At 34.1% G+C, this 20,169-nt stretch overlaps 1 protein-coding gene across 1 annotated transcript; it reads right to left on the bottom strand.

Annotated features, from left to right (window-relative positions):
* Positions 1–1,759: 1,759 nt before the first annotated feature.
* On the bottom strand, positions 1,760–7,685 carry LOC106644334 (multicopper oxidase 3-like). The gene is made up of 11 exons (XM_014359782.2): positions 7,631–7,685; positions 7,232–7,515; positions 6,511–6,721; positions 6,128–6,405; positions 5,898–6,021; positions 5,604–5,827; positions 2,928–3,120; positions 2,621–2,836; positions 2,332–2,530; positions 2,219–2,238; positions 1,760–1,896 (listed from the first exon to the last, which is right to left on the bottom strand). The coding sequence occupies exons 1-11, from the start codon at positions 7,683–7,685 to the stop codon at positions 1,760–1,762; spliced, it is 1,941 nt and encodes a 646-aa protein (XP_014215268.2).
* Positions 7,686–20,169: the final 12,484 nt, after the last annotated feature.

Raw genomic sequence — 20,169 nt, 5'->3', positions numbered from 1 at the left:
AAACTTAAGGAAGCGAAGTATCTTAAATAAAGTTTTTTTGTACCTGAAAAAGACTGTATCCCGTCCTTTTCAGCTACAAAAAAGAGAAAAAATTTGTAGAACAATTTCAATATTCTAAGATCTGCTAGATGAGTATTTTTAAGGTAATATTCCAAAAGTATTTTTTTTTTTCATTTCTACTTTGATTTTAGATCGTTATTTGATGCAAAATTAGTAGTCATGGCAGTGAAATCCAACTATACTTTAAAAAAGCAATAAAAATGTGTATAAATATTAATTACATTGCTTTTGAGATTATGTACAAAAAAAAAACGCGTGAAAAAACGGTTTTTTCTAATTTTGAGTATGTTCTGGCATGACAATGATTTTTAAAATACCGCAATTCAAAAGAACAAAAAAAAAATACTTAAAAAAGTATTATTTAGAAGTTAGTCCAAAAATACCTACATAACCTAAAAAGCCATTGAAAGGTTCAAAAAAATTTTCTGAGCTCCATTTTAATCAAAAAAATCAGAAAAACCAGCGCATTTATGTTATAGAATCTACACGTTTTTGCGTCCAGGAATTATTTTTTTCGAAAAAACATGTTTTTTAGGTTAGGAGGCTAGCATTAGCACCTACAGCAAAGAATATATGATATAAAGAGATATATTTTATATTCTCTGCTAAGAGGGCTAAAAATTAGCTGGATGAGTTCTTATTAAAGTACTTTCGAAGTGTCAACTCCAATATAAGATCGAGGAAAGTTCTGCTTTTACTATCTTATCCCACTGTAAGGTAAATGTCCCTATTCGTGGAACGTGTCCCTATTCATGGAACATAAAAATTCATGTATTTGTTATACAACTAACCTGATAAAAAAATTGTGGTAGGTATATATTTTATGCATCTTTATGAATTCACAAGAAAAATTTCATTTTTACATACAATAAATGACCAATTTTAAAGATAGTTCCATAAATAGGGACAAAGTCGTACATAACCTATCTTTTGAATTTTACGTATTATATGGCACAAACTTCAACCAGGAATTTTTATATTTCTAGTAAACAAATAAACGATATAATTATTTTGGTTAAACAAAATAGTGTTATGCAAGTGAAAAAGCTTTAATTGTCTTAAAATATTATAATCAATTTACGTTTTTTAAAATGATTCATAAATAGGGACATAATATGAAACAATAGGTACAACGTTTCATAATTATGTACATTTTGGTCTTATAATCTTTTTATAAAATAAAGTACTTTAACAACAAAGAACCATATTTAAAAATTAGAATAATAATGGTAAATTTATAGCGCACCAGCTAATACCAAAATTTCTACTGTTAAAGCTCACAGTTAAGAAAAAAAAATTAAAGATGTAAGTGTGATGAAATTTGTTATCATAATAGGGACATTTACCTTATAGCCTTTCAATTTAAAAGCTTCAATATTTTTATTTCCGTGGAGAAAATGCCATAAATTAGTTATGATTTTAGTCATGGAAAATAGAAAAGGGATGTTATTTGTAAAAAAAAAACGAATAAAAGATGAGTATTAAATTTTTACTTTTCTTTCAGTTATAGAATGAAAAAAGATTACGGATAAAAGACAGAAAAAAATGTGATAAAAAAACACATTTTACGTAAACATATACTTTCCATAAACTTATTATTCATATTGATATTTCACACTTTAACCTTATTTATTTTTTCATTTCACATAAATACACGTTTAAAAAAGAAATTTAGGAACATAAATTACATGCATGTTCCTTAGTCTGGCTTGAAACCACCACAGGTTGGATAGTCCTTCGGCACTGGGGGCATATCTTCATGCTCACCGACTTTGAAAATCAAAGCCATGCCGACGTTGCTGTGCTGCTCAAAGTGACAATGAAAAAACCAGTAACCTGAAAAATACACATAAAATAGTAATCACATAAGCACATTCAATTACATAAAATAAAATTTTCATCCTTTTAGTTATTTACACTGCTATTGTCTAAGCAAAGTTACTATTTACCATAAAAAAATTTTATAATTCCTTTAAACACACGTATAGAAGATATTACAAGAAAATTGAAATGCTTGTCATATTAACATATTGTTGGACAATATTTTTTTTTACGCAGAAAATATTGCTAATACTCTAATGAGCAAAATATGTCACCTTGTATACTTCAGTTGCACGAAAAAAAAAAATTCAAAACCAAATATGCGAGCTCTACTAACCAGGATTATCAGCCTTGAACCTGAAATAAAAAGAAAAAAATTTTTATCCAACGCCATAAATTAAGCCAATCAAATTATCGGATTATAAAGTTGATCAGTAGTGCAAAGAGTACCTCACAATAGTGTACCCTCCACCAGGAGCCTTAATTGTATCTTTGTAAGGCGGACGGTCCAATCTCCTACGTATCTTTCCTTCTCGATCTAATTTCTTGATTAAGTCAATGTTAACATTACCCTTCAACTTTTCCTCGGCAACCACGCGAAAAAAGTGCCCGTGCAAGTGCAATGGATGATTTATGATGGCGTAGCGGCCTGGAAACGATCGGGTAATAAAAACTTAAAAAATGCATACGGGAAGAGACTTGCTATGGTTGATTCTGTCGAACGTGGTGTACTATTAACCTTCGTCAACGAAGACCAGCTCGACGACACTGTTTAGTTTGAGCTGTAGCACGTGAGTGCAAACACATTGGTGCCTGCTACAGCTGGCTGGAATGTTTGTCGAGTTGCAAAAACTGTTTTCCGTTACTTGATCACGCTGTGAGAGCAAGGAATACGATGGCATCTTCATGCTTATATAATTTAATTGGAATGAGCCAATCCTGTGAGATAGACTTACTGAAAAATAGTAACGATTATACGTGTACAGACGAGAATAACTTTTACTTGTATCAGCCAATTTTTTTAGATGTACGTGTAGTTAAACTACCTTGGCGGTACCCGTAGAGACTGTTGCGATGAAAATCATAATTGTCAAGGGGGTAGAAGTCGAAATTTATGAAGAGCTGTTGATCTGGCTTGCGAGTCAAGCACTCGTCGTTCGGATCCATGGATTTCACCAAGGCGATGCTAATGTTCGTCGAATGGGATGATTCGGTGCCAATGTCGTAAGGGTTCAGTACCTAAGGAAATAAACAATTCCGTATACGATTTTATACGATGGTAAGCGCGTTTATTAATTATTTTTTTGATTTCTCATTCTATATTCAATGAACATTATATTTGTTAATACGCTCAAATCTTTTAATTTAGTTGTTGTAATTTGAATAAGATTTATTTTGAAGAGGATTAGATCATAGATCAAATATTGGAATGCTCAATTGGATTGAAGTACATAAATGTTGAGCCTGTAGTTTTTTTCTACGTTACTATTGTAACATCGGTGTATCCACATTAATTTTTTTTTTCCCTCTTGCTTCAAAACTTTCCGCGCCGATTTTAGAGTACCAAATGCAGAAGCCAATGTGCATCTGCAAAGAGGTGAATCACCTGCAAGAATGCTCCTAGCTAAGGTACTACGACCATGCATGACTCACATACATGCATGCTGGCCTATGCTGACCGGAAACAACGAGCAAAGTAAAAATGAAATAATTATGAAAATCAATCGATGCAATAATCCAACTGGGAATAGCTGCGCTGAGGTTTAATATTAGAAATTAGTATAATGTTAAAAACTAGAATAAATTAGAGTTAAAACCCATAGGCTAAGCTAAGATAGTAGCAAATGGTAAAATTATTGTATATTGCTAATAACTAGCAATTATTACAATTATTCACAACTACTAAAACTATTATTAATATTATAAAGTACCGAACACTTATTCAATCAAACCTGAATATTAAGCGATTTTCACCGCTCTTTTTGCATTGGGTTCGATTGAATGGGCGAAGAACGGCTACTATTAGCTAATACTTGTTAATATTACACCTTAACATTAATATTAAGTTATGATAAAATTCTGTCAACTTTTGATGTAAAAGAGAAAGGAAGGGCATGAGTAAGTAAATCACCTTCCCTTCTCTTGACGCACAGAGGAGAACAAGCCGGATGTGGGATGTGCCAATTTCTGAGTGGCTAAACTAGAGCAGTTCTAGCCAATTAGATTTTCGGCTATTGTCTTTTCTCCAAAATTTTCCCCCGGCAAGTTTTCCTGCGTTTTTTGAGCCAGCGCGTGACCGAGGTACGCTTCTCGCAATAAAAAGGCCCATAGGCCCAGAGAGAAGCCCAATTCAGTTCGGCACGCGAAATTCGACGATACCCTTCGAAGTAGACTGAGTAGTGAGAGCCCGACTCTGCTACAACCCAGTCTTCTGCGAAGCGAGGACACAGTCGAATTTCGCTACCACCCTCGAACGATCAACTGGTTGCCAGAGTCCGTCTCTACTGCCACTTGATCTTCTTCGAGAGCGACTTACATCCACGCTGGTTCAACGTCTGTATAGCAACTTTCACGTTTAAATAAAAGTAAGTGACCACATATCATATTCTTTCTTTTGACCAAGTGTTTCCTTTTGCGCGAATACCATTACTCGCCCTAGTATTGGTACCCGTGGATCACCGGGAAGTGTAAAGTGTTTTCGTTTGCGCAAACGCCATATTAATACCCGCGGATCACCGGGAAGTATAAAGTGTTTTTGTTTGCGCGAACGCCATTACTCGCCATAGTATTGGCACCCGTGGATCACCGGGAAGTATAAAGTGTTTTGTTTGCGCGAATGCCATATTAATACCCGTGGATCACCGGGAAGTATAAAGTGTTTTGTTTGCGCGAATGCCATATTAATACCCGCGGATCACCGGGAAGTATAAAGTGTTTGTTTGCGCGAATGCCATATTAACACCCGTGGATCACCGGGAAGTATAAAGTGTTTTTCGCGAACGCCATTACTCGCTATAGTATTGGCACCCGTGGATCACCGGGAAGTATAAAGTGTTTTGTTTGCGCGAATGCCATATTAATACCCGCGGATCACCGGGAAGTATAAAGTGTTTTTCGCGAACGCCATTACTCGCCACAGTATTGGCACCCTTCGGTCACCGGTAATAGCAAATTAATCTCCAGTATAAAGTGTTTTTCGCGAACGCCATTACTCGCTACAGTATTGGCACCCTTTGGTCACCGGTAATAGCAAATTAGCCACGGACAATCCGTTGCCCTCCGTGGTAATAATACTATCAGAATAACAACGAACGATCGGATTAAGGCAAATACCTACCGTGATATTAGTGTGTCAAGGTCAAATTACGTACGATATCCTTACTCGTGACGGTGTTAACAGTTTTTAAATCGTGAACGAGGTATACACCGCTCTTGACAAAAGAAAGCCGCGAGCAAGTGCATCGGAATATTGCACAGCAGTCAGTCTTAGTCGCGTGAAAGCAATTGTACCCCTTTTTGAGTAACGCGTCTTTAAGCTGAATTACCCTTTTAACCCCGCGTCCCACCTACGCGCCCAGTGTGAATCCCGAGCTATTGAGCGAAAGCTTAGGCTCAAATAATACGTTGCGCCGACGTAACACTATGAAAAAGAAAGATTTGAAAATAATAGTTTGTAAAGTAACAAAATATAAATAAATAAATTACATAATCAAAAATCTTACTCTCGTGTTCTCCGTAGATTCAGGAATACCATATCCTGTTTCAGCTTCGGGATCTCGAAGTGGAGCACCGATGTATCGAAGTATGGCGACTTGATGGACGCCAGTAGTCTCGTTCCATTGGCACTGACCGTAACCACGATATCTAATCCAGTAGTTGTCAATTATCTGATTTGTTTTAATTACAAAATCGACTCGCTCTCCAGGCCAAGTTACGATTGCATCGACTGAAGACGTCAAAGTTTTATCATTTTTAAATTCTAACGAAAACATGGAAAAAAATTGTAGAATTTGTACCTTCGATCGGCTCAATGTCTTTGCCATCCAAACTGATAACAATCATTGGATGATTATCGATGGACATTTCGATTGGGCAGTCCTCTCCACCCCCATTAATTAGCCTGATTCTGTACCTGAGGCTCTGAAAACTCCAACCAATCGATACAGTTCATCATTTCTGGACCCCATTATACTCACTCTTACGAACAGTACAAGTGAACAGAAATAAACAAAAAAATAATTCTCACTGGTTTTACTTCGAAAGCGGTACTGGGAATGTAAAGTGGTTTGTCGTCTTTCACTCCAAAGTGCTTGAACCGACCGAGACCGTTCACCAAAATCGTCGTTGGATCGACCCCAATCTCGTCGTAATACTGTTTTATGGTCCCAGCTTCGCCATCCATTTGCATCCAATCGTTGATTATCATATGGTGGTCGTCGCACTCGTACACGTACCGATGCCTGTTGTTTCTCGGTAGTGGATGAATGATCAGAGGACCGTAAAGGCCATCAGCTCGCTGAACACCTTTCGATACATACCTTCTATTTCATTGTCTTGGAATATTTATTTATTTATTTTACAATGGTTGAAGTTGTTTTTTTTCCAAGGTTTTAATTAATAAGTACTTACCAATGTGGGAATGCCAGAAGTAAGTCCCTGACACGAGAGCTCTAAAGGTATACTGGAATTTTTCTCCTGGTAAGATTGGACATTGGGTCACAAAGGGAACGCCATCCATGTAGGGTGTGCCCTTCTGATCTATCCCATGCCAATGTATCGAAGTGCTCTCGGCCAACATTGTATTTCTGACTTCGACGATTATCAGATCGTTCTGGCAAACCTTGAGATTTGTTGGATTTAAGTATAACCATGTTTTTTTTTTTATTTCGATTACTACTCCATACTTATTACACAGTAGTTAGTATATTAGTCGCTTAACCTGAGGGTTCAAAGGGTAATCAGTTTGAAAAATTTTCGAGGATTTTTTCGCAGATTTTTTAAGCTAAAAGAACTCCTTCCATCTGGTTGGTAAAATGTCACTAAATTATTTATAAAAAGAATGTTAAAGTTTTCCAAATGATGTAAGCAATTCTGGGAGACTTCATTTTGAAGGGAACTGACATCTGGTCAATTGTATTATCCCAAAGAATGAATGATCGAGTCAACCAAAAAGGCTTTGAATTAAGATTATAATAAAAATCTTTTGTACCTTCCACATGAAACATTGGCAAATAAATACTTGTATGCCTTATCTTTGAGAAAAATGTAAAAGGTAAGAAATTTGTTTAAAAAAATGTGTGAAATTGGAACAAACAATCTACAAACGAATATGGTAAGAGTGTAAAAATACCTCAATGGACGGGCCGGGCAATTGACGATTGGCAACGTAGACGGTCTTTTGCACACCGTCGGCTGGGATGCAATGCGGCCTGAAGCAGTCGGTTGAGTTGTAGGGACAGTCATAGCAAGCCTTGCTCATTGTGCTGTACTTCTCAATGACGAAGACGTAGTTGCAAATCTGCGGCTTCTCGTCGTCCTTGCATGTCCGACGGCACGGGTGGGTCTTCCAGTCGAATCTGTCAGCTTCCAAGCCGAAAAAATTTTCGTCCGCAAATGTGAGCACTGCCTCAGTCGCTGTGCATGGACCACAAAGATATTTGGAGTTGTTTTTTTTTTTTTTTTTTTTTTTACCAAAGGTCGCGCGACAGTTATTGTCGTGTATTTACTTGTTCAAATGGCCAAAACTTACGTATACAGAGTGATGAAATCACGAGAGTGACGAGGGCGCATCGCTTCACGTACATTGTACTTCCTCTGTTAAGCTCCCGGCAAATACATTTAATTGCCGTCGTTAAAAAAATGTGGAAAAAAAAAAAAACTCAATTTTTATTCATACCGCGCGAAGAATAGGTAAGCGAGCAAAACGATTGGTTGGTGGGTACAATCGGTCTTTTATTGCAGAGCAACGGTTAAATGTCGTGGTTTGTATATTTTATGTTGCGTCTGTTTTAGATCCCAGCAAGTGCTTAATACCCCTTGGCTTAATGTTAAACGTTGCTTTACTTTTTTTTTTCCATTTCCAATCATTGAAATACGGTACATCAATTTTTCAGCGTATACGCGTGATGGAACAAGTAAACAATTTGAACAAGGCTTTAGCGAATAATCACAGTGTAAATTTCGAGGTGAGATATTAAAAAATGCAACACCTCGTTGAACTTTTTATAATTTCTGCCACATGCTGTTCCGATTTTTTTCCGAAAGTTGTTTCAATAAATGTATGGTAAGTTTTCAAATGCTCGGATATCCCCAAGTACTGCGGATGAAACACTTTCGAATGCCAAATCATCCTTAAATACAGCTTGTACTGATTTGTTGTTGCTGTATTCAAACAAGTTTTTCATAGTTATAACGTTAGCATTATATTTTCCTCGAACGCACAAAAACATTACTATTTGAATCTATATTCATACTTATTTATTCATACAAGATTAATCGGAACAGTTTTTTCACTCGTTACGTGACCGGTTCGGACTGATCATGTGATTCATCTAGAACTCAATAGTTTGAAAATGAGATTTTGGATACTATAAACGAAATAGTTTCAAATGATTAAAAACACTCGTTTTAAGACAGAAATTTTTTATAGAAGATACCATGTACTTGATTGACGAAGTAGTAAAGCACTTCTTCTGAAGTCCGGAGGTATAGGGTTGGCTAGCATAGTGGTTTATCCGTAAAGCAAAAGGAATCCGGAGGATCGAGTTTGACTCCCACCTCTGATTACTTTTTTCAAGTAGCTGTCTGTTTTTTCCTGTATTATTGTGATAGTTTTTTGTCAACGGAGTGTCATAATGTTGTGACAGTAAGGAATACCTGTACAACATAGCCTATGCCTTGTTCTGAGGTGTAGTACTACCGTTCCGTAGGTACACAGTGTTGGAGTAATGATTATAATCCCCGAAAATGGTTGACAATATAAAATTGGCTTTAAACGTGATGAATTAATCTATTAGGCTACACCAACAAGACTGTGTAATTTTAGTTGCAAGTTAAATTTTTTTTAATTTGCATGGAATGTATGGTGAAAGATTGCCATAAGCTGGTAACATGAAAGAGCTTCAATACAGACGATATACATAACAATCAAAAGAAAGTACTTTGTATGATAATTTTAGGATAGTCAATTTAGATAACTAAAAAAAAAATAATCAGTGTGGACAAAACATCATTCAGTTTATGTGGTGTTGCATTACTGAGAATTGTTTGTGTATAAGACATTCTGTACTTTAGCTTCTGTCGTGTAATCAATAAATACTCGATTTTTTTGTAAACTAACACTACACTTCCTTAAACTTTTTAAAAGTTCAACTTATTTTGCAAGTTTGGCCAACTTGGAAAAACTTATGCGCGGTAACTTATCATAAGTTAGTCCAACTTCAAAATTTTGTATCAGTAGTGACCCCATTGCAACATAAGCAGTAAAAAATAAAGAACATTCAATGATGAGTTAAAGCATACAAGAGATTTTTTTTTAGAGTGGGTGAGTAAACAAATTAGAGATGTAAAATAAAATATTTGTATTTATGTTCTATAATAACTATTCAATTTTTCTCGAAAGCTAAATATGTTTAATTGAAATTTGGGGGTGGGTGTGCGAAGCGTGTAAGAGGGCAACTTTTTTCCCTTTTAATGATATAAAATTTGTATGAACACCACCTTTTTCCGCGTAGCTCCTTAGTATAATTTATGTACGCTGATTTCTTAATTAATTTTTTTAGGAACCCATTAGATTAATCATAATTTTCTCTGATGAATATGTAATCATTTTTATAAATATAAGTAGAACAAAATTAATCAATTCCAAAAAGATGGTAGAAAAAATGTATCATTTCTATGGCACGTTCATTTTTCATTCATTTTTTGACATATTAAAGTAAAAGCAAGTGTACTACTTTTTTTATCGTCTCATTACGAAGAACGAGAAATAATCATTTTAATATTGACGAGAGCACATAACGAAACTTTAATAAACAGAAAACGTGTAGTAATACACGTTTAATGATACTATTTGCAGAGCACAATAAAAAAAGTCGAATAAATCCTTTACTTGTTTACATTAAATTACTTTTCATCAGATGGACAAATTTGCCTTTGATTTGATCACTGTGCATAACCGAGTTTAAATACATTAGTCACGTAGCTCATTTACTTTCAACTTCTTGGTAATGTATTGACACGTCTATCTTATCTTGGCGCATTTAAACAGCTCTGAGAATAATAATATTTGATGTAGGCATTATTTTCTTATCGTTGAAAGAATTTGGTTAAGTGGAGAAAATAATGTTTGGAATGACTTTGCTGAACCGATTCGAACTAAAATGTTACGTAATTCAATGTTATTATTAAACTTTTGAATAAGTAAGAACTAATCATTGGCATTTAAACTAATAATTATACGAAAAATAAAAGAAAAATGACGCAAAACAATTGTGACCTTATTTGTTAAGCTTCCAGTTTAAGAAATATGTTATGAAAAAAACAATACATATAAACATTATGGTCCAAACTGAAAATCCCAATCATAAAATTCTAATAAGAATAAAATTTACCCGAAAGAAAGTTTCAAGATAGATTCAGTGCAAAATTGAACTGTAATGAATTAAAAAACAGTATACCAACAGATAAATTCGAAGAGGAGAATCAAATGTTGATACTGATTTTCAAAATATTAAAAATAATATTATGACTACGGTTCTCATAAAAATGTCTATTGTGATATTGAAAGTAATGCAATAAATAATAAAATTTTAAGTAGTTGTAAAATACTTAACATTTGAAAAAGTTTAATTAATGTATGAACTTTCTTGTTTTTGAATAGATTTTTTTATACAAAAACTAAATGTTTTTGAATCACAATTTCTACCTGTTACACAAATTAAAACTAAAAAATAAACAGAACAGTGTATACAATATAAATTTTTGATACGTTCATGGAAAAGTAAAACTGTAAAAATACTAGCCATACATTAGAACAATGATATACACATGTTATTTAATACTTAAAAATAAGCTTTGTGATTTACTATTTTTTTGATTGGAAATACGAGTCAAAATTTGATCCTCGGTAGGAAACGCAGTTCCGATTCGAATTGAAATCTGAATTTAATTTTTATTTGGTTTACTTTCCGTACTGCGATCAAACTGCCACAACACCATACTAGTCAATACTTATAATTTTGTTCACAACAGATTAATCCAGTCATGAGTCAAAAACATCAAACAGGTGTTAAAAGAATTGTAGCCAACATTGTGATTATTAAATGATTCACTATATTTATTATTAAGTCAGTTATGTTAACTTTGTGATTCTTCTGATTTTTAGTTGTACTCTTATTATTAACATCATTTCCTTCTGACCAGTTTTTTGTAATTACATTTGTAATTCCACCTGTACACACTTGTACATACATTTGGAATTCTACTCGGAATTACTTATAGGGTTTTAGTTTGAAGAAGCCATCAGTAATTCCAAGTGGTATTACAATTAAATTTGATTTTTTTTATCGCCAAAAAAGTTAAAAAAAAACATTTTATGCAGTGTCATGCCCTTACTGGGTGTTATCATGGATATGGTAACATTAAATCAAAAGGGTTCAAGTATTTTGTCTAGAATTCTAGAAAAATTAATTTTGTAGTTTTTTTTTTTATTTTCCTTAAAACTAATTAAATCCCTCTGTTTTGTTGTCACCATACGGATGGTAATACCTAACAAGGTCACCTCACCGCTCACATACATACATAGATTATTGCAATGTGTCATTATATGCGAGGGGATGTCCACTAAGTTCTCCCACCATAGAATTTGTGAGAACGGAAGAGTAGGTACCCGAACAGAAATCTTTTTGAGGCGAACTAGAAGCCCTTTAGAGGATACCCAAATAGCCTATGGAGGACCTACTGAGGCAAAGTAACGCGGCGTACAGTTGCACTGCGGTACAGTGCTTGGTGCTGAGTGTCCGGATCCTGCTGGGATAGCAGGCAACGCTGGACTCAGGGTCACCAAGGCCGATGATACCTTTGGTCTCAGCCTTCGAACGCTGCCAGTAGGGACGCCTACTGACCTCAGCGTAACTGCTCCACTGCTCCCGTGTATACTTGGCCTGCGAGATAGAGGCATCGTCGGGGAGCGACCCCGCATCGCCGTATGGATCTGCCAACAAGCAGTTTATTGTAAAGGACAGCGGCCCTAGATTAGCCCGCGTTATCTGCCCGGCTCGCGAGTTTGCGCCGCGTGCTCGTCGAGTATTCTCGCTTAACGAGCGTACGTACACATACACACACACAAACACACACACACACCCGTGAGTAATATTTTGTATTTCATTTTATATTATTTAGTTGAATATATTTCTTATTTTAAACTTGGTCGTGAGTGCTTCCTTTTGTGTGTGCCCGATTCCCTGGTATCGTACTAAAGTCGTCACGAGAGGTGACGACGTGCAAGGTCGCCGCGATATTTGGCCCTTGCGGTGTCTCGGAGAGCGAGACCCGCGTATAAAGTTTATCGGAGGTGTCGCCAGGGGTACCCGGGCAAAACAGGCCCGGTCGAAGTTGCCAGTTCCGCCTTGCTACTCCACATCGGCTGCACCCCGTAACACAGTAAAATAAGATGGATAAAAATTGAGAGGTTTAAAAAATTTTCGGTAAAATTACAAGTTCCGCGCGCTGAAAAAGGTTCAAGGTAGTTATATCCCAAACAAAAATAATGATGAGATCTTCATGAAACTTACCACACAGCTAAATTATTGCCTATTAAGAACTCGGTTAAATTTTTGTAAGACTAGGGTTCTTAGAAAGCAAAATTTTGATATTCACTGTTTTCATACTTTAACATGGATCCTTACGGAGAAATTTATTTTTCTGGGCTTCAATTGCGTATATCCCACAAAATAATGGTAAACTTTTGACGATATTTTTTTGTGTATTTCAAAAATGGCTAATAATCTTATTTAATTTTATGAAACATCTCGAGGGTGTCTGTGAGATAAGAAATAAATTAATAAGTGCAGAAAAAGCTGCTAAAGCTTATGTTTTAGCACAAGTGTCAGAGGGATAATACAAGTCCCGACGGAAACATTTTTTTGTCCATCCAAACAATGCGTTTTGGGGCATTTACAGTAATGAAATAGGTGAAAATTGAAAGGTTTGGAAAATTTTCGATAGCAAAAATTACAAGTTTCGTGCACTAAAAAAAGTCTGTTCAGTGCCAAAAAATACAAGTTCCAATAAAAAAAAAAATACATTTAGGAACATCAAAAGTCTGTATTTTGAGACATTTACAATAGAATGTGACAGGTGAACATTTTTTAAACCTCTCAATTTTCACCCATCTCATTTTACTGTGAATGTCCCAAAACGCATTGTTTGGATGATGGCAAAAGAAAATAAATTTCCGTTGGGACTTGTATTTTGTCACACTGACGGGACTTATACTTTTTCGCACAGTCAAAAAATCAGCTGACGATTTGGCATCAGAATTTAGCTGATTTATCAGCTGACAAATCAGCTGATTATTTTTAGCAGTGTTGGTCCTCTTTAGGTATCTTATAACTGTGTACCTAACCAAACTTGAAGAGTATCTAGAGTTACAATATATGTATAAGTTCAATGTGAGAGAGTGAGATAGAATTATAATAAAATACACTATTATACCTACAGATGTTTTATTGTAGAATAAAAATAGATTGGTGCAAAAAATATATACTTGTTTAAATGACTTTTACGTGCTGTACAATAATTAAAGAAATTACGACTACTTTAACGCCACAATTATAATCATTATTTAACAGAAATGTGCAGAGTGATGAAAAATGTAAGCTTTTGGCATTATACTTAAGCCTATTGTGTATAGTTTTAAGAAATTGCATCTCAAAATTACTGACATTGCTTATACTTTCAATACTTAATATATACTTATACGTTAAATAACTACATTAAGTATTAAAGGTATAAGCAATTTAAGTACTTTTGAGACACAAAATATCTCATTTAATCGATAATTTACATATATATAGGTTAGATTATTTGTCATTTATTAAACGATTGTCATCATAACTTGTTTACTGAATCTAGCTGCTCTCTTACTCTGACAGATTAACTCTATTTCTGTCCCTCGCTTTTATTGAATTCACACACACATATATATATATTTATAGACTGGAAAAATGCTTTGAGTTTGGTTATGTACACGGTTATTGAGAATACCTAAAGAGGACCAACCGACCAACGGTACGCCGTATTACTTTGCCTCAGTAGATCCGCTGTAGGATACCTATAGAGGTCCTCACGAACTAAGGAGGTATCCTCAATAGATTTCTGTTCGGGTACAACATGCAATAAAACTTGAGAACAAGAGAGAATGCACAAGAGAACTTGGGAGAGAACATAAGAGCACAAAATATATATAGTCTCCCTGCGCTTCCATATTCTCCCACACACTCCCTTGCTCTCGTGAGTTCTCTTTACTTATCTCAAGTCTTCTCTCTCGTTCTCTGAAATTTTTCCGTGTAATTTTACATGCATATGTAAAAAGTTTGTAATACTTGTATCATTTAATCAATATTACATAGCATTATTTTGAGGAAATTATTAATAAGGTTTTTAAATTTTGGATACAATAAATGCTTTCGGGACTTTGAGTTAAGACCGAGTTAAGACAATAAAAATGGTAAAATCAAGTGTACAATGTACATTCATACACATAAAAATGAATGTCTGTTAACTATTAATTAAATTGACTCCAGAAAAATATATCTGCCATAATAATAGTATATAATGCACCTAGTAGCGAGGTTATTGGCCTGTACATGAGAAACCTGCAGTCTAGAGAATAACAGTCAAAGCTTCGGCGGGCGATTCAATTCAAATTGATAGAGATCAATATTTTTTTTTTCTTGCATTCCGTACAACAGACACCTTTTTTTTCAATGAAACTAGACTCTGAAGTCGTATTTTGATTTTAGAAACTGATTTAAGTAAAAAGTTTAAAAAAATTTCGAGTCAGTATAACAAACGACTAGTCGGTAAACAGGGAAATAGCAGTAACAGGCTGCCAGAAAAAACTAGTCATTCGTTATACTTACTCGAAATTTTTTACCAAAATCAATTCTGACATTAAAATGCGACTTCAGAGTCTAGTTTCATTGAAAACAAGGTGTCTGTTGTACGGAATGCAAGAAAAAAATTTTTTTTGATCTCTATCAATTTGAATTGAATCGCCCACCGAAGCTTTGACTGGCATTCTCCAGACTGCAGGTTTCCCATGTACAGGCACCCTAAGGCTCTGTTCGGAAATGATACGTTGGTTAAGTTTTTGGTTGGTACCTATTCCCACCCTGGCTTAACTAACTGACCGTGCGTTCGCACATGTAAACAATAGTTAATTAGCTGATCACGTTTAGGCGCACTTTGAGCGCTTTCAAGTCCTCTTTTTAACCTTAAAAGCGCTTAAAGTGACCCCCTCTCCCCCAGCCCAAGAAAGTATTAAAAAAAAAAAAAATAAAAAAATACAGTTAGAAAGAACAAAAAATGCTCCTCTGATTACACAGTTTGTTTAAATTTAACCCTCATAAATTTTGTAGAAAAAAATTATTAACAGTTGCCAAGTTGTCTTGTTTTAAACCTCCGATATCTTTGGAAAACACTTATTTTTCGATACAACGTTGGCTCATAAAAAATGAACCTTTTCTGATTTAAATTGAGCTTATCTTACATTTACAAATATTAGCTTAGTTTTTTCATTAACAATTAATACACAATACTGGTCTACAAGCTAACCTCATCTCTATCATGTATATCAACTGTGCATGCGCTCTGGGGGCTTTTGTGCAGTTGATATACATGATAGAGATGAGATTAGCTTTTAGACCAGTATTATATATTAAGGTGGCTCCAGCGCCTAGTGCCGTATCAAAATGGGGAGACTAAAAATTAATCATTATTTTCTTTAAAATATGGTATAAAATTATCGTAGAGACTGTTGTAAGCCATATTCTACATTTTATCTGTTACTTTAGTGAGTTAATATAAAAAAACAAAAAAGTTTTATGGTGCCCTAATTGATGAACTGTTACGGTACGCTCCTAAGTTCAAGAATGTGGTAACACTGCTCAGCTGAAGTTATACCTATATATATGTACTCTGCAGAATGCAGACAGCTGAGAGCTGACTTGCACTCGCAACTGTATACTTAGTCTCCGATTATTTAAATATTTTGTTCGATAACAAGACACTTTTCTCATGTCATCGAAAACTGCGTAATAATATATACGAGATAGTATATTTTTGACACCTTACGGGTTATTTGTATAAGTGCAGCAGTAGGTTGTATATAGCGTAAGTTTGCATTTCCTATCTAACCCGTCTTAAAACTACTATTTTGTAAGCATGATTTCTTACAATTTTCATCGTCAACCTTAATTTTTTTTATACGAATAGAAAGATGGGAATTCAAAGAATATAATTCAATTTTATTAACCTCGGTTGGATTATTCATAATTTTAACATTGAGGCCACTGAAGCCACCTTAATTGTTAATAAAAAACTAAGCTATTATTTGCAAATGTAAGATAAGCTCAATTTAAATCAGAAAAGGTTCATTTTTTATAAGCCAACATTGTATCGAAAAAGAAGTGTTTTCCAAAGATATCGGAGGTTTAAAACAAGACAACTTGGCAACTGTTAATAATTTTTTTCTACAAAATTTATGAGGGTTCAATTTAAACAAACTGTGTAATCACAGGGTACATTTTTTGTTCTTTCTAACTGTATTTTTTTTTTTTTTTTTTTTTTTAATACTTTCTTGGGCTGGGGGAGAAGGGGTCTTAAAGTGCGCCAAAACGTGATCAGCTGATTAACTATTGTTTACATGTGCGAACGCACGGTCAGTTACGGAAAGACCGAGATCATTGAAAATCCCCTGCTACAATATTTGATCGTAAGAAATACTACACCAACGTTATATTTGTTGCTCACTAACACAAGAATTTTTAGTGTCACCTTAAGTGGTCTTAAATTTCGTGCCAAGTATACAGGTTTTAAGATATCAGTACAAGTATTTAGTGACGGTTGTACGGTTTTTTCCCTTACCAACTGTAGCTATGAAAAATAGATGTATCCAGTAGGTGTTTACGACGTACTATAGTGCGCAGAGCAGTTTTTTTTCTTGTGGTATGCATTTTTAATATACCTGTAGGTACATTAAAAATTATCCATATTCATTGTAATATTATTTTTATCATAATAAATGTATGTACCAGCGTTAAAAAAATAAGTAACAGTTAATTAGGATACTGGTGCAGTGATGAATTGTTAATGTTGTTACTATAAATATCAAAAGTAACCTCAAAGTGGATCATGGATGACTTTGTTAAAAATATTTTAGTGAGTTGGAAATTACAATGTCTCACTTATATTTTTTCATGAGAGTAAAATTATTCAATTACTTATTTATTTACATGAGATAATACCGTACTTAGTGTTCATATAAACTTATACCTAACGCAGTAGAAGGAGATTTTACATAACATACTTGAGCGTAGGTTTTAGACAGACGTGGTACGGGAAAAAACCGTACCAAGCTATAAAAAGCTCATAACTAAGTATAGTAGAGGATTTTCAATGAACTCGGTCTTTCCGTGATAGGTTTTCGACGGACCTGGTACCGGAAAAAACCTTACCAAGCTATTAAAAACTCGTAACTGAATTTAGTAGGGGATTTTCAATGATCTCGGTCTTTCCGTATAGTTAAGCCAGGGTGGGAGTAGGTAAAAACTTAACACTTAACCAACGCATCATTTCCGAACAGAGCCAATGAATATCCCAGATTTCACGTGGATAACGTGAAATCTAGGGCATTTCTTAACCTCTGAACACGGTGCATACACCATTTTTTTGCATACCACCCTCGTCGAAAGAGCTGATTATCTGTAGTAGGGCATAATGAACAACTTTTGGCGACGGTATGCAGGAAAGATAATTTTTGTTTAAAAACAAATTCTTAATAAATACATTATTGCGAGTTTATTTTTACTTGCAAAATAAAGAGTCCTGGTTATTAAATTTTAAGTGACTTCTACATCGTTTATTATTATTATTTGTTGTTTTTATAATGTTTATCAACATTACTGCAAAATTGAGTTTACAGAATCGTATGTGTTTTCTTTAGTGTTTCTAGATATCAATGACAATTACGATAACGAACTAATAAAGTTTCAGTTTTTAATGGAGTTCTCTGACTAAATCTTTCGTTACAAATACATTTTTGTACGATACAATTTTCAAGTACTGCATACACATAAGGTGGTACATAAATGATATATTTCACTATCATGAAGTTACCATTTTACTTAGATTCATGAATTTAACTACAAACAAGTTTGTTAGATCACATTCATACTTTTTTAAAATAATTTAACAAGTTAAAGATAAATATAATTAAGTTATAGTAAAAAGAAAATTAAAAAAAGTTCAACAATACAGTGCAATATCATGATGTTCAATATTTTTTCATGTTTAATGTTCGTTCTACTCTGTCTTCTTCTTCACTATCTTCAACATTTTCTTTGACATTTTTTTTTGTTAATTTCTTTCATTTCCCTCTAATGATTTATATACTTATGATTAACTTCATCGTGTTCATTATTTATTTTTTGATGTGGTAGGTATTCTGTAGCATTATTAATATTATTAGATGTTGGCATGAGGGCTGGTTCACGATTTTTTAGTTATTTTTTTGATTCATCTGATAACTTACGAAAATACTTTCTTTTCTTGGAACTACCATTGAGATGGCTATCAAAAATTAAGTATTGTGTTCTTTAAAATCAAGTATTTGTATCCTAAGATTTTTTTTCAGTAATTTTATTTTTACGCTACACACGCAGGACATACAATCTTACACATAACTTGATTATTATCAGTCTTCGCTATTGTAAGACTTACCGAATCTAAACTTTGTACTTCAATTCTTTTGATTTCTTTTTCATTTTTTCAATTGCTATTTTTTCAGCCTGTAGTTTTAAATAAGCATCTTGTCAAAACAGTTTTTTCACACAGATTTGAACCTTGGTTAGATTGATGTCATCTTGTCGTCTTTGACTTAGCCTATTTTTTTTCACTTTCCCTGAACGAAAATACAATATACAAATGTGCTCTAAATTTAGACAAACTTACTTGTTATGCATCATGATATGACATCCTGCTGCAGAATTGTCTGTAACATCATCAGGCTCTTCCGAAACGAGTCTTGAGTGAGGTGATGAGGAGCGTGAACTGCTAATTAAGTATTTTTAGTAAATATGAAGAGCTGCAGTAATATTTGATTGCATTGCTTACTCAAAAAAAAGGATATCTACCCTTTCTCTTCCACTTTTGCTAATTCCAAATTTTATTATTCTAAGTACGGCCTTGTTTTTGGATCCTCGCCATCCTTATTTTGAAAACAGCAGCTAAGTACTCAGTAATTGATAAACTCCTGAAGCTCAAGAAACTCCTAACACAACCTAGGTGAGAGAACTGTTAAGATTGCGCATACGAGTGATCATTCATTGACCTTTCATGAGCCAATCGCTAAGAGAGTTATGAGCGAAATTCAAAAGTAGCTTGTATGATGGGTTAATTCGGACATAATTAATGGTAATTTGTGGTTGCAGACTAACGAATTTCAATTCCCTTTTTTGACAGAATAGTGTCAAATAATTACTGGGTAAAAAAACTAAGGGAGTAGCTTTGAAAATAGTTAGTCAGCATCGGTTCTATTTTTAGTTTGGTTAGTAATTATATTATTGGTTTATCCAGTAGCTCGATTTTGTAAGGGTAGTTTATACAACATTTTGTAGGGGTGAATTTGGATGTTGCTGACTTTTCGTAGTATTTGATAACACGTAAATTTTTATTTAGTGGGGTCTGTATGAAAAAAAAAAAATAAATAAACGGTATACGTACGAAAAATTGAAATATTTTATACAGTAAAATATCATGAAAAGTATTTTCAAGCACATGACAACACATCTTCTTTATGCCTGTTTAGTAATAGATAAAAAAAACTCAGTATTTTATACAACTTATATAAAATGTTTTTTCTTATTGTCCTTGCAAATATGCCAACATTTCCTGCTAAAGAGGATCAAAAACAATTAATAAAAACATTCGTTTTCATACACACATAGCGTAACTCGTAACTTAAATAGTAACTTATTCATATTACTGCTATACACTTTCTGAGGG

The sequence above is a fragment of the Copidosoma floridanum genome, unplaced genomic scaffold, assembly GCF_036245765.1.
Source record: "Copidosoma floridanum isolate Cflo_tuat_1 unplaced genomic scaffold, Cflo_Japanese_pri ptg000021l, whole genome shotgun sequence".
NCBI classification, from domain to species: Eukaryota; Metazoa; Arthropoda; class Insecta; order Hymenoptera; family Encyrtidae; genus Copidosoma; species Copidosoma floridanum.
The sequence above is the reverse complement of the archived record's forward strand: the minus strand, read 5'-3'. Positions and strand labels throughout refer to the sequence as shown.

What these genes read in the sequence shown, in the direction of transcription:
- LOC106644334 (XM_014359782.2), bottom strand. Translation starts at nt 7,685, where the DNA reads ATGTACGTGAAGCGATGCGCCCTCGTCACTCTCGTGATTTCATCACTC. An exon ending in CTTCTGGCATTCCCACATTG is followed by an intron (nt 6,406 to 6,510) that starts GTAAGTACTTAT and finishes ATGTATCGAAAG; the next exon opens with GTGTTCAGCGAGCTGATGGC. An exon ending in TCTCTACGGGTACCGCCAAG is followed by an intron (nt 2,837 to 2,927) that starts GTAGTTTAACTA and finishes ACTATTTTTCAG; the next exon opens with TAAGTCTATCTCACAGGATT.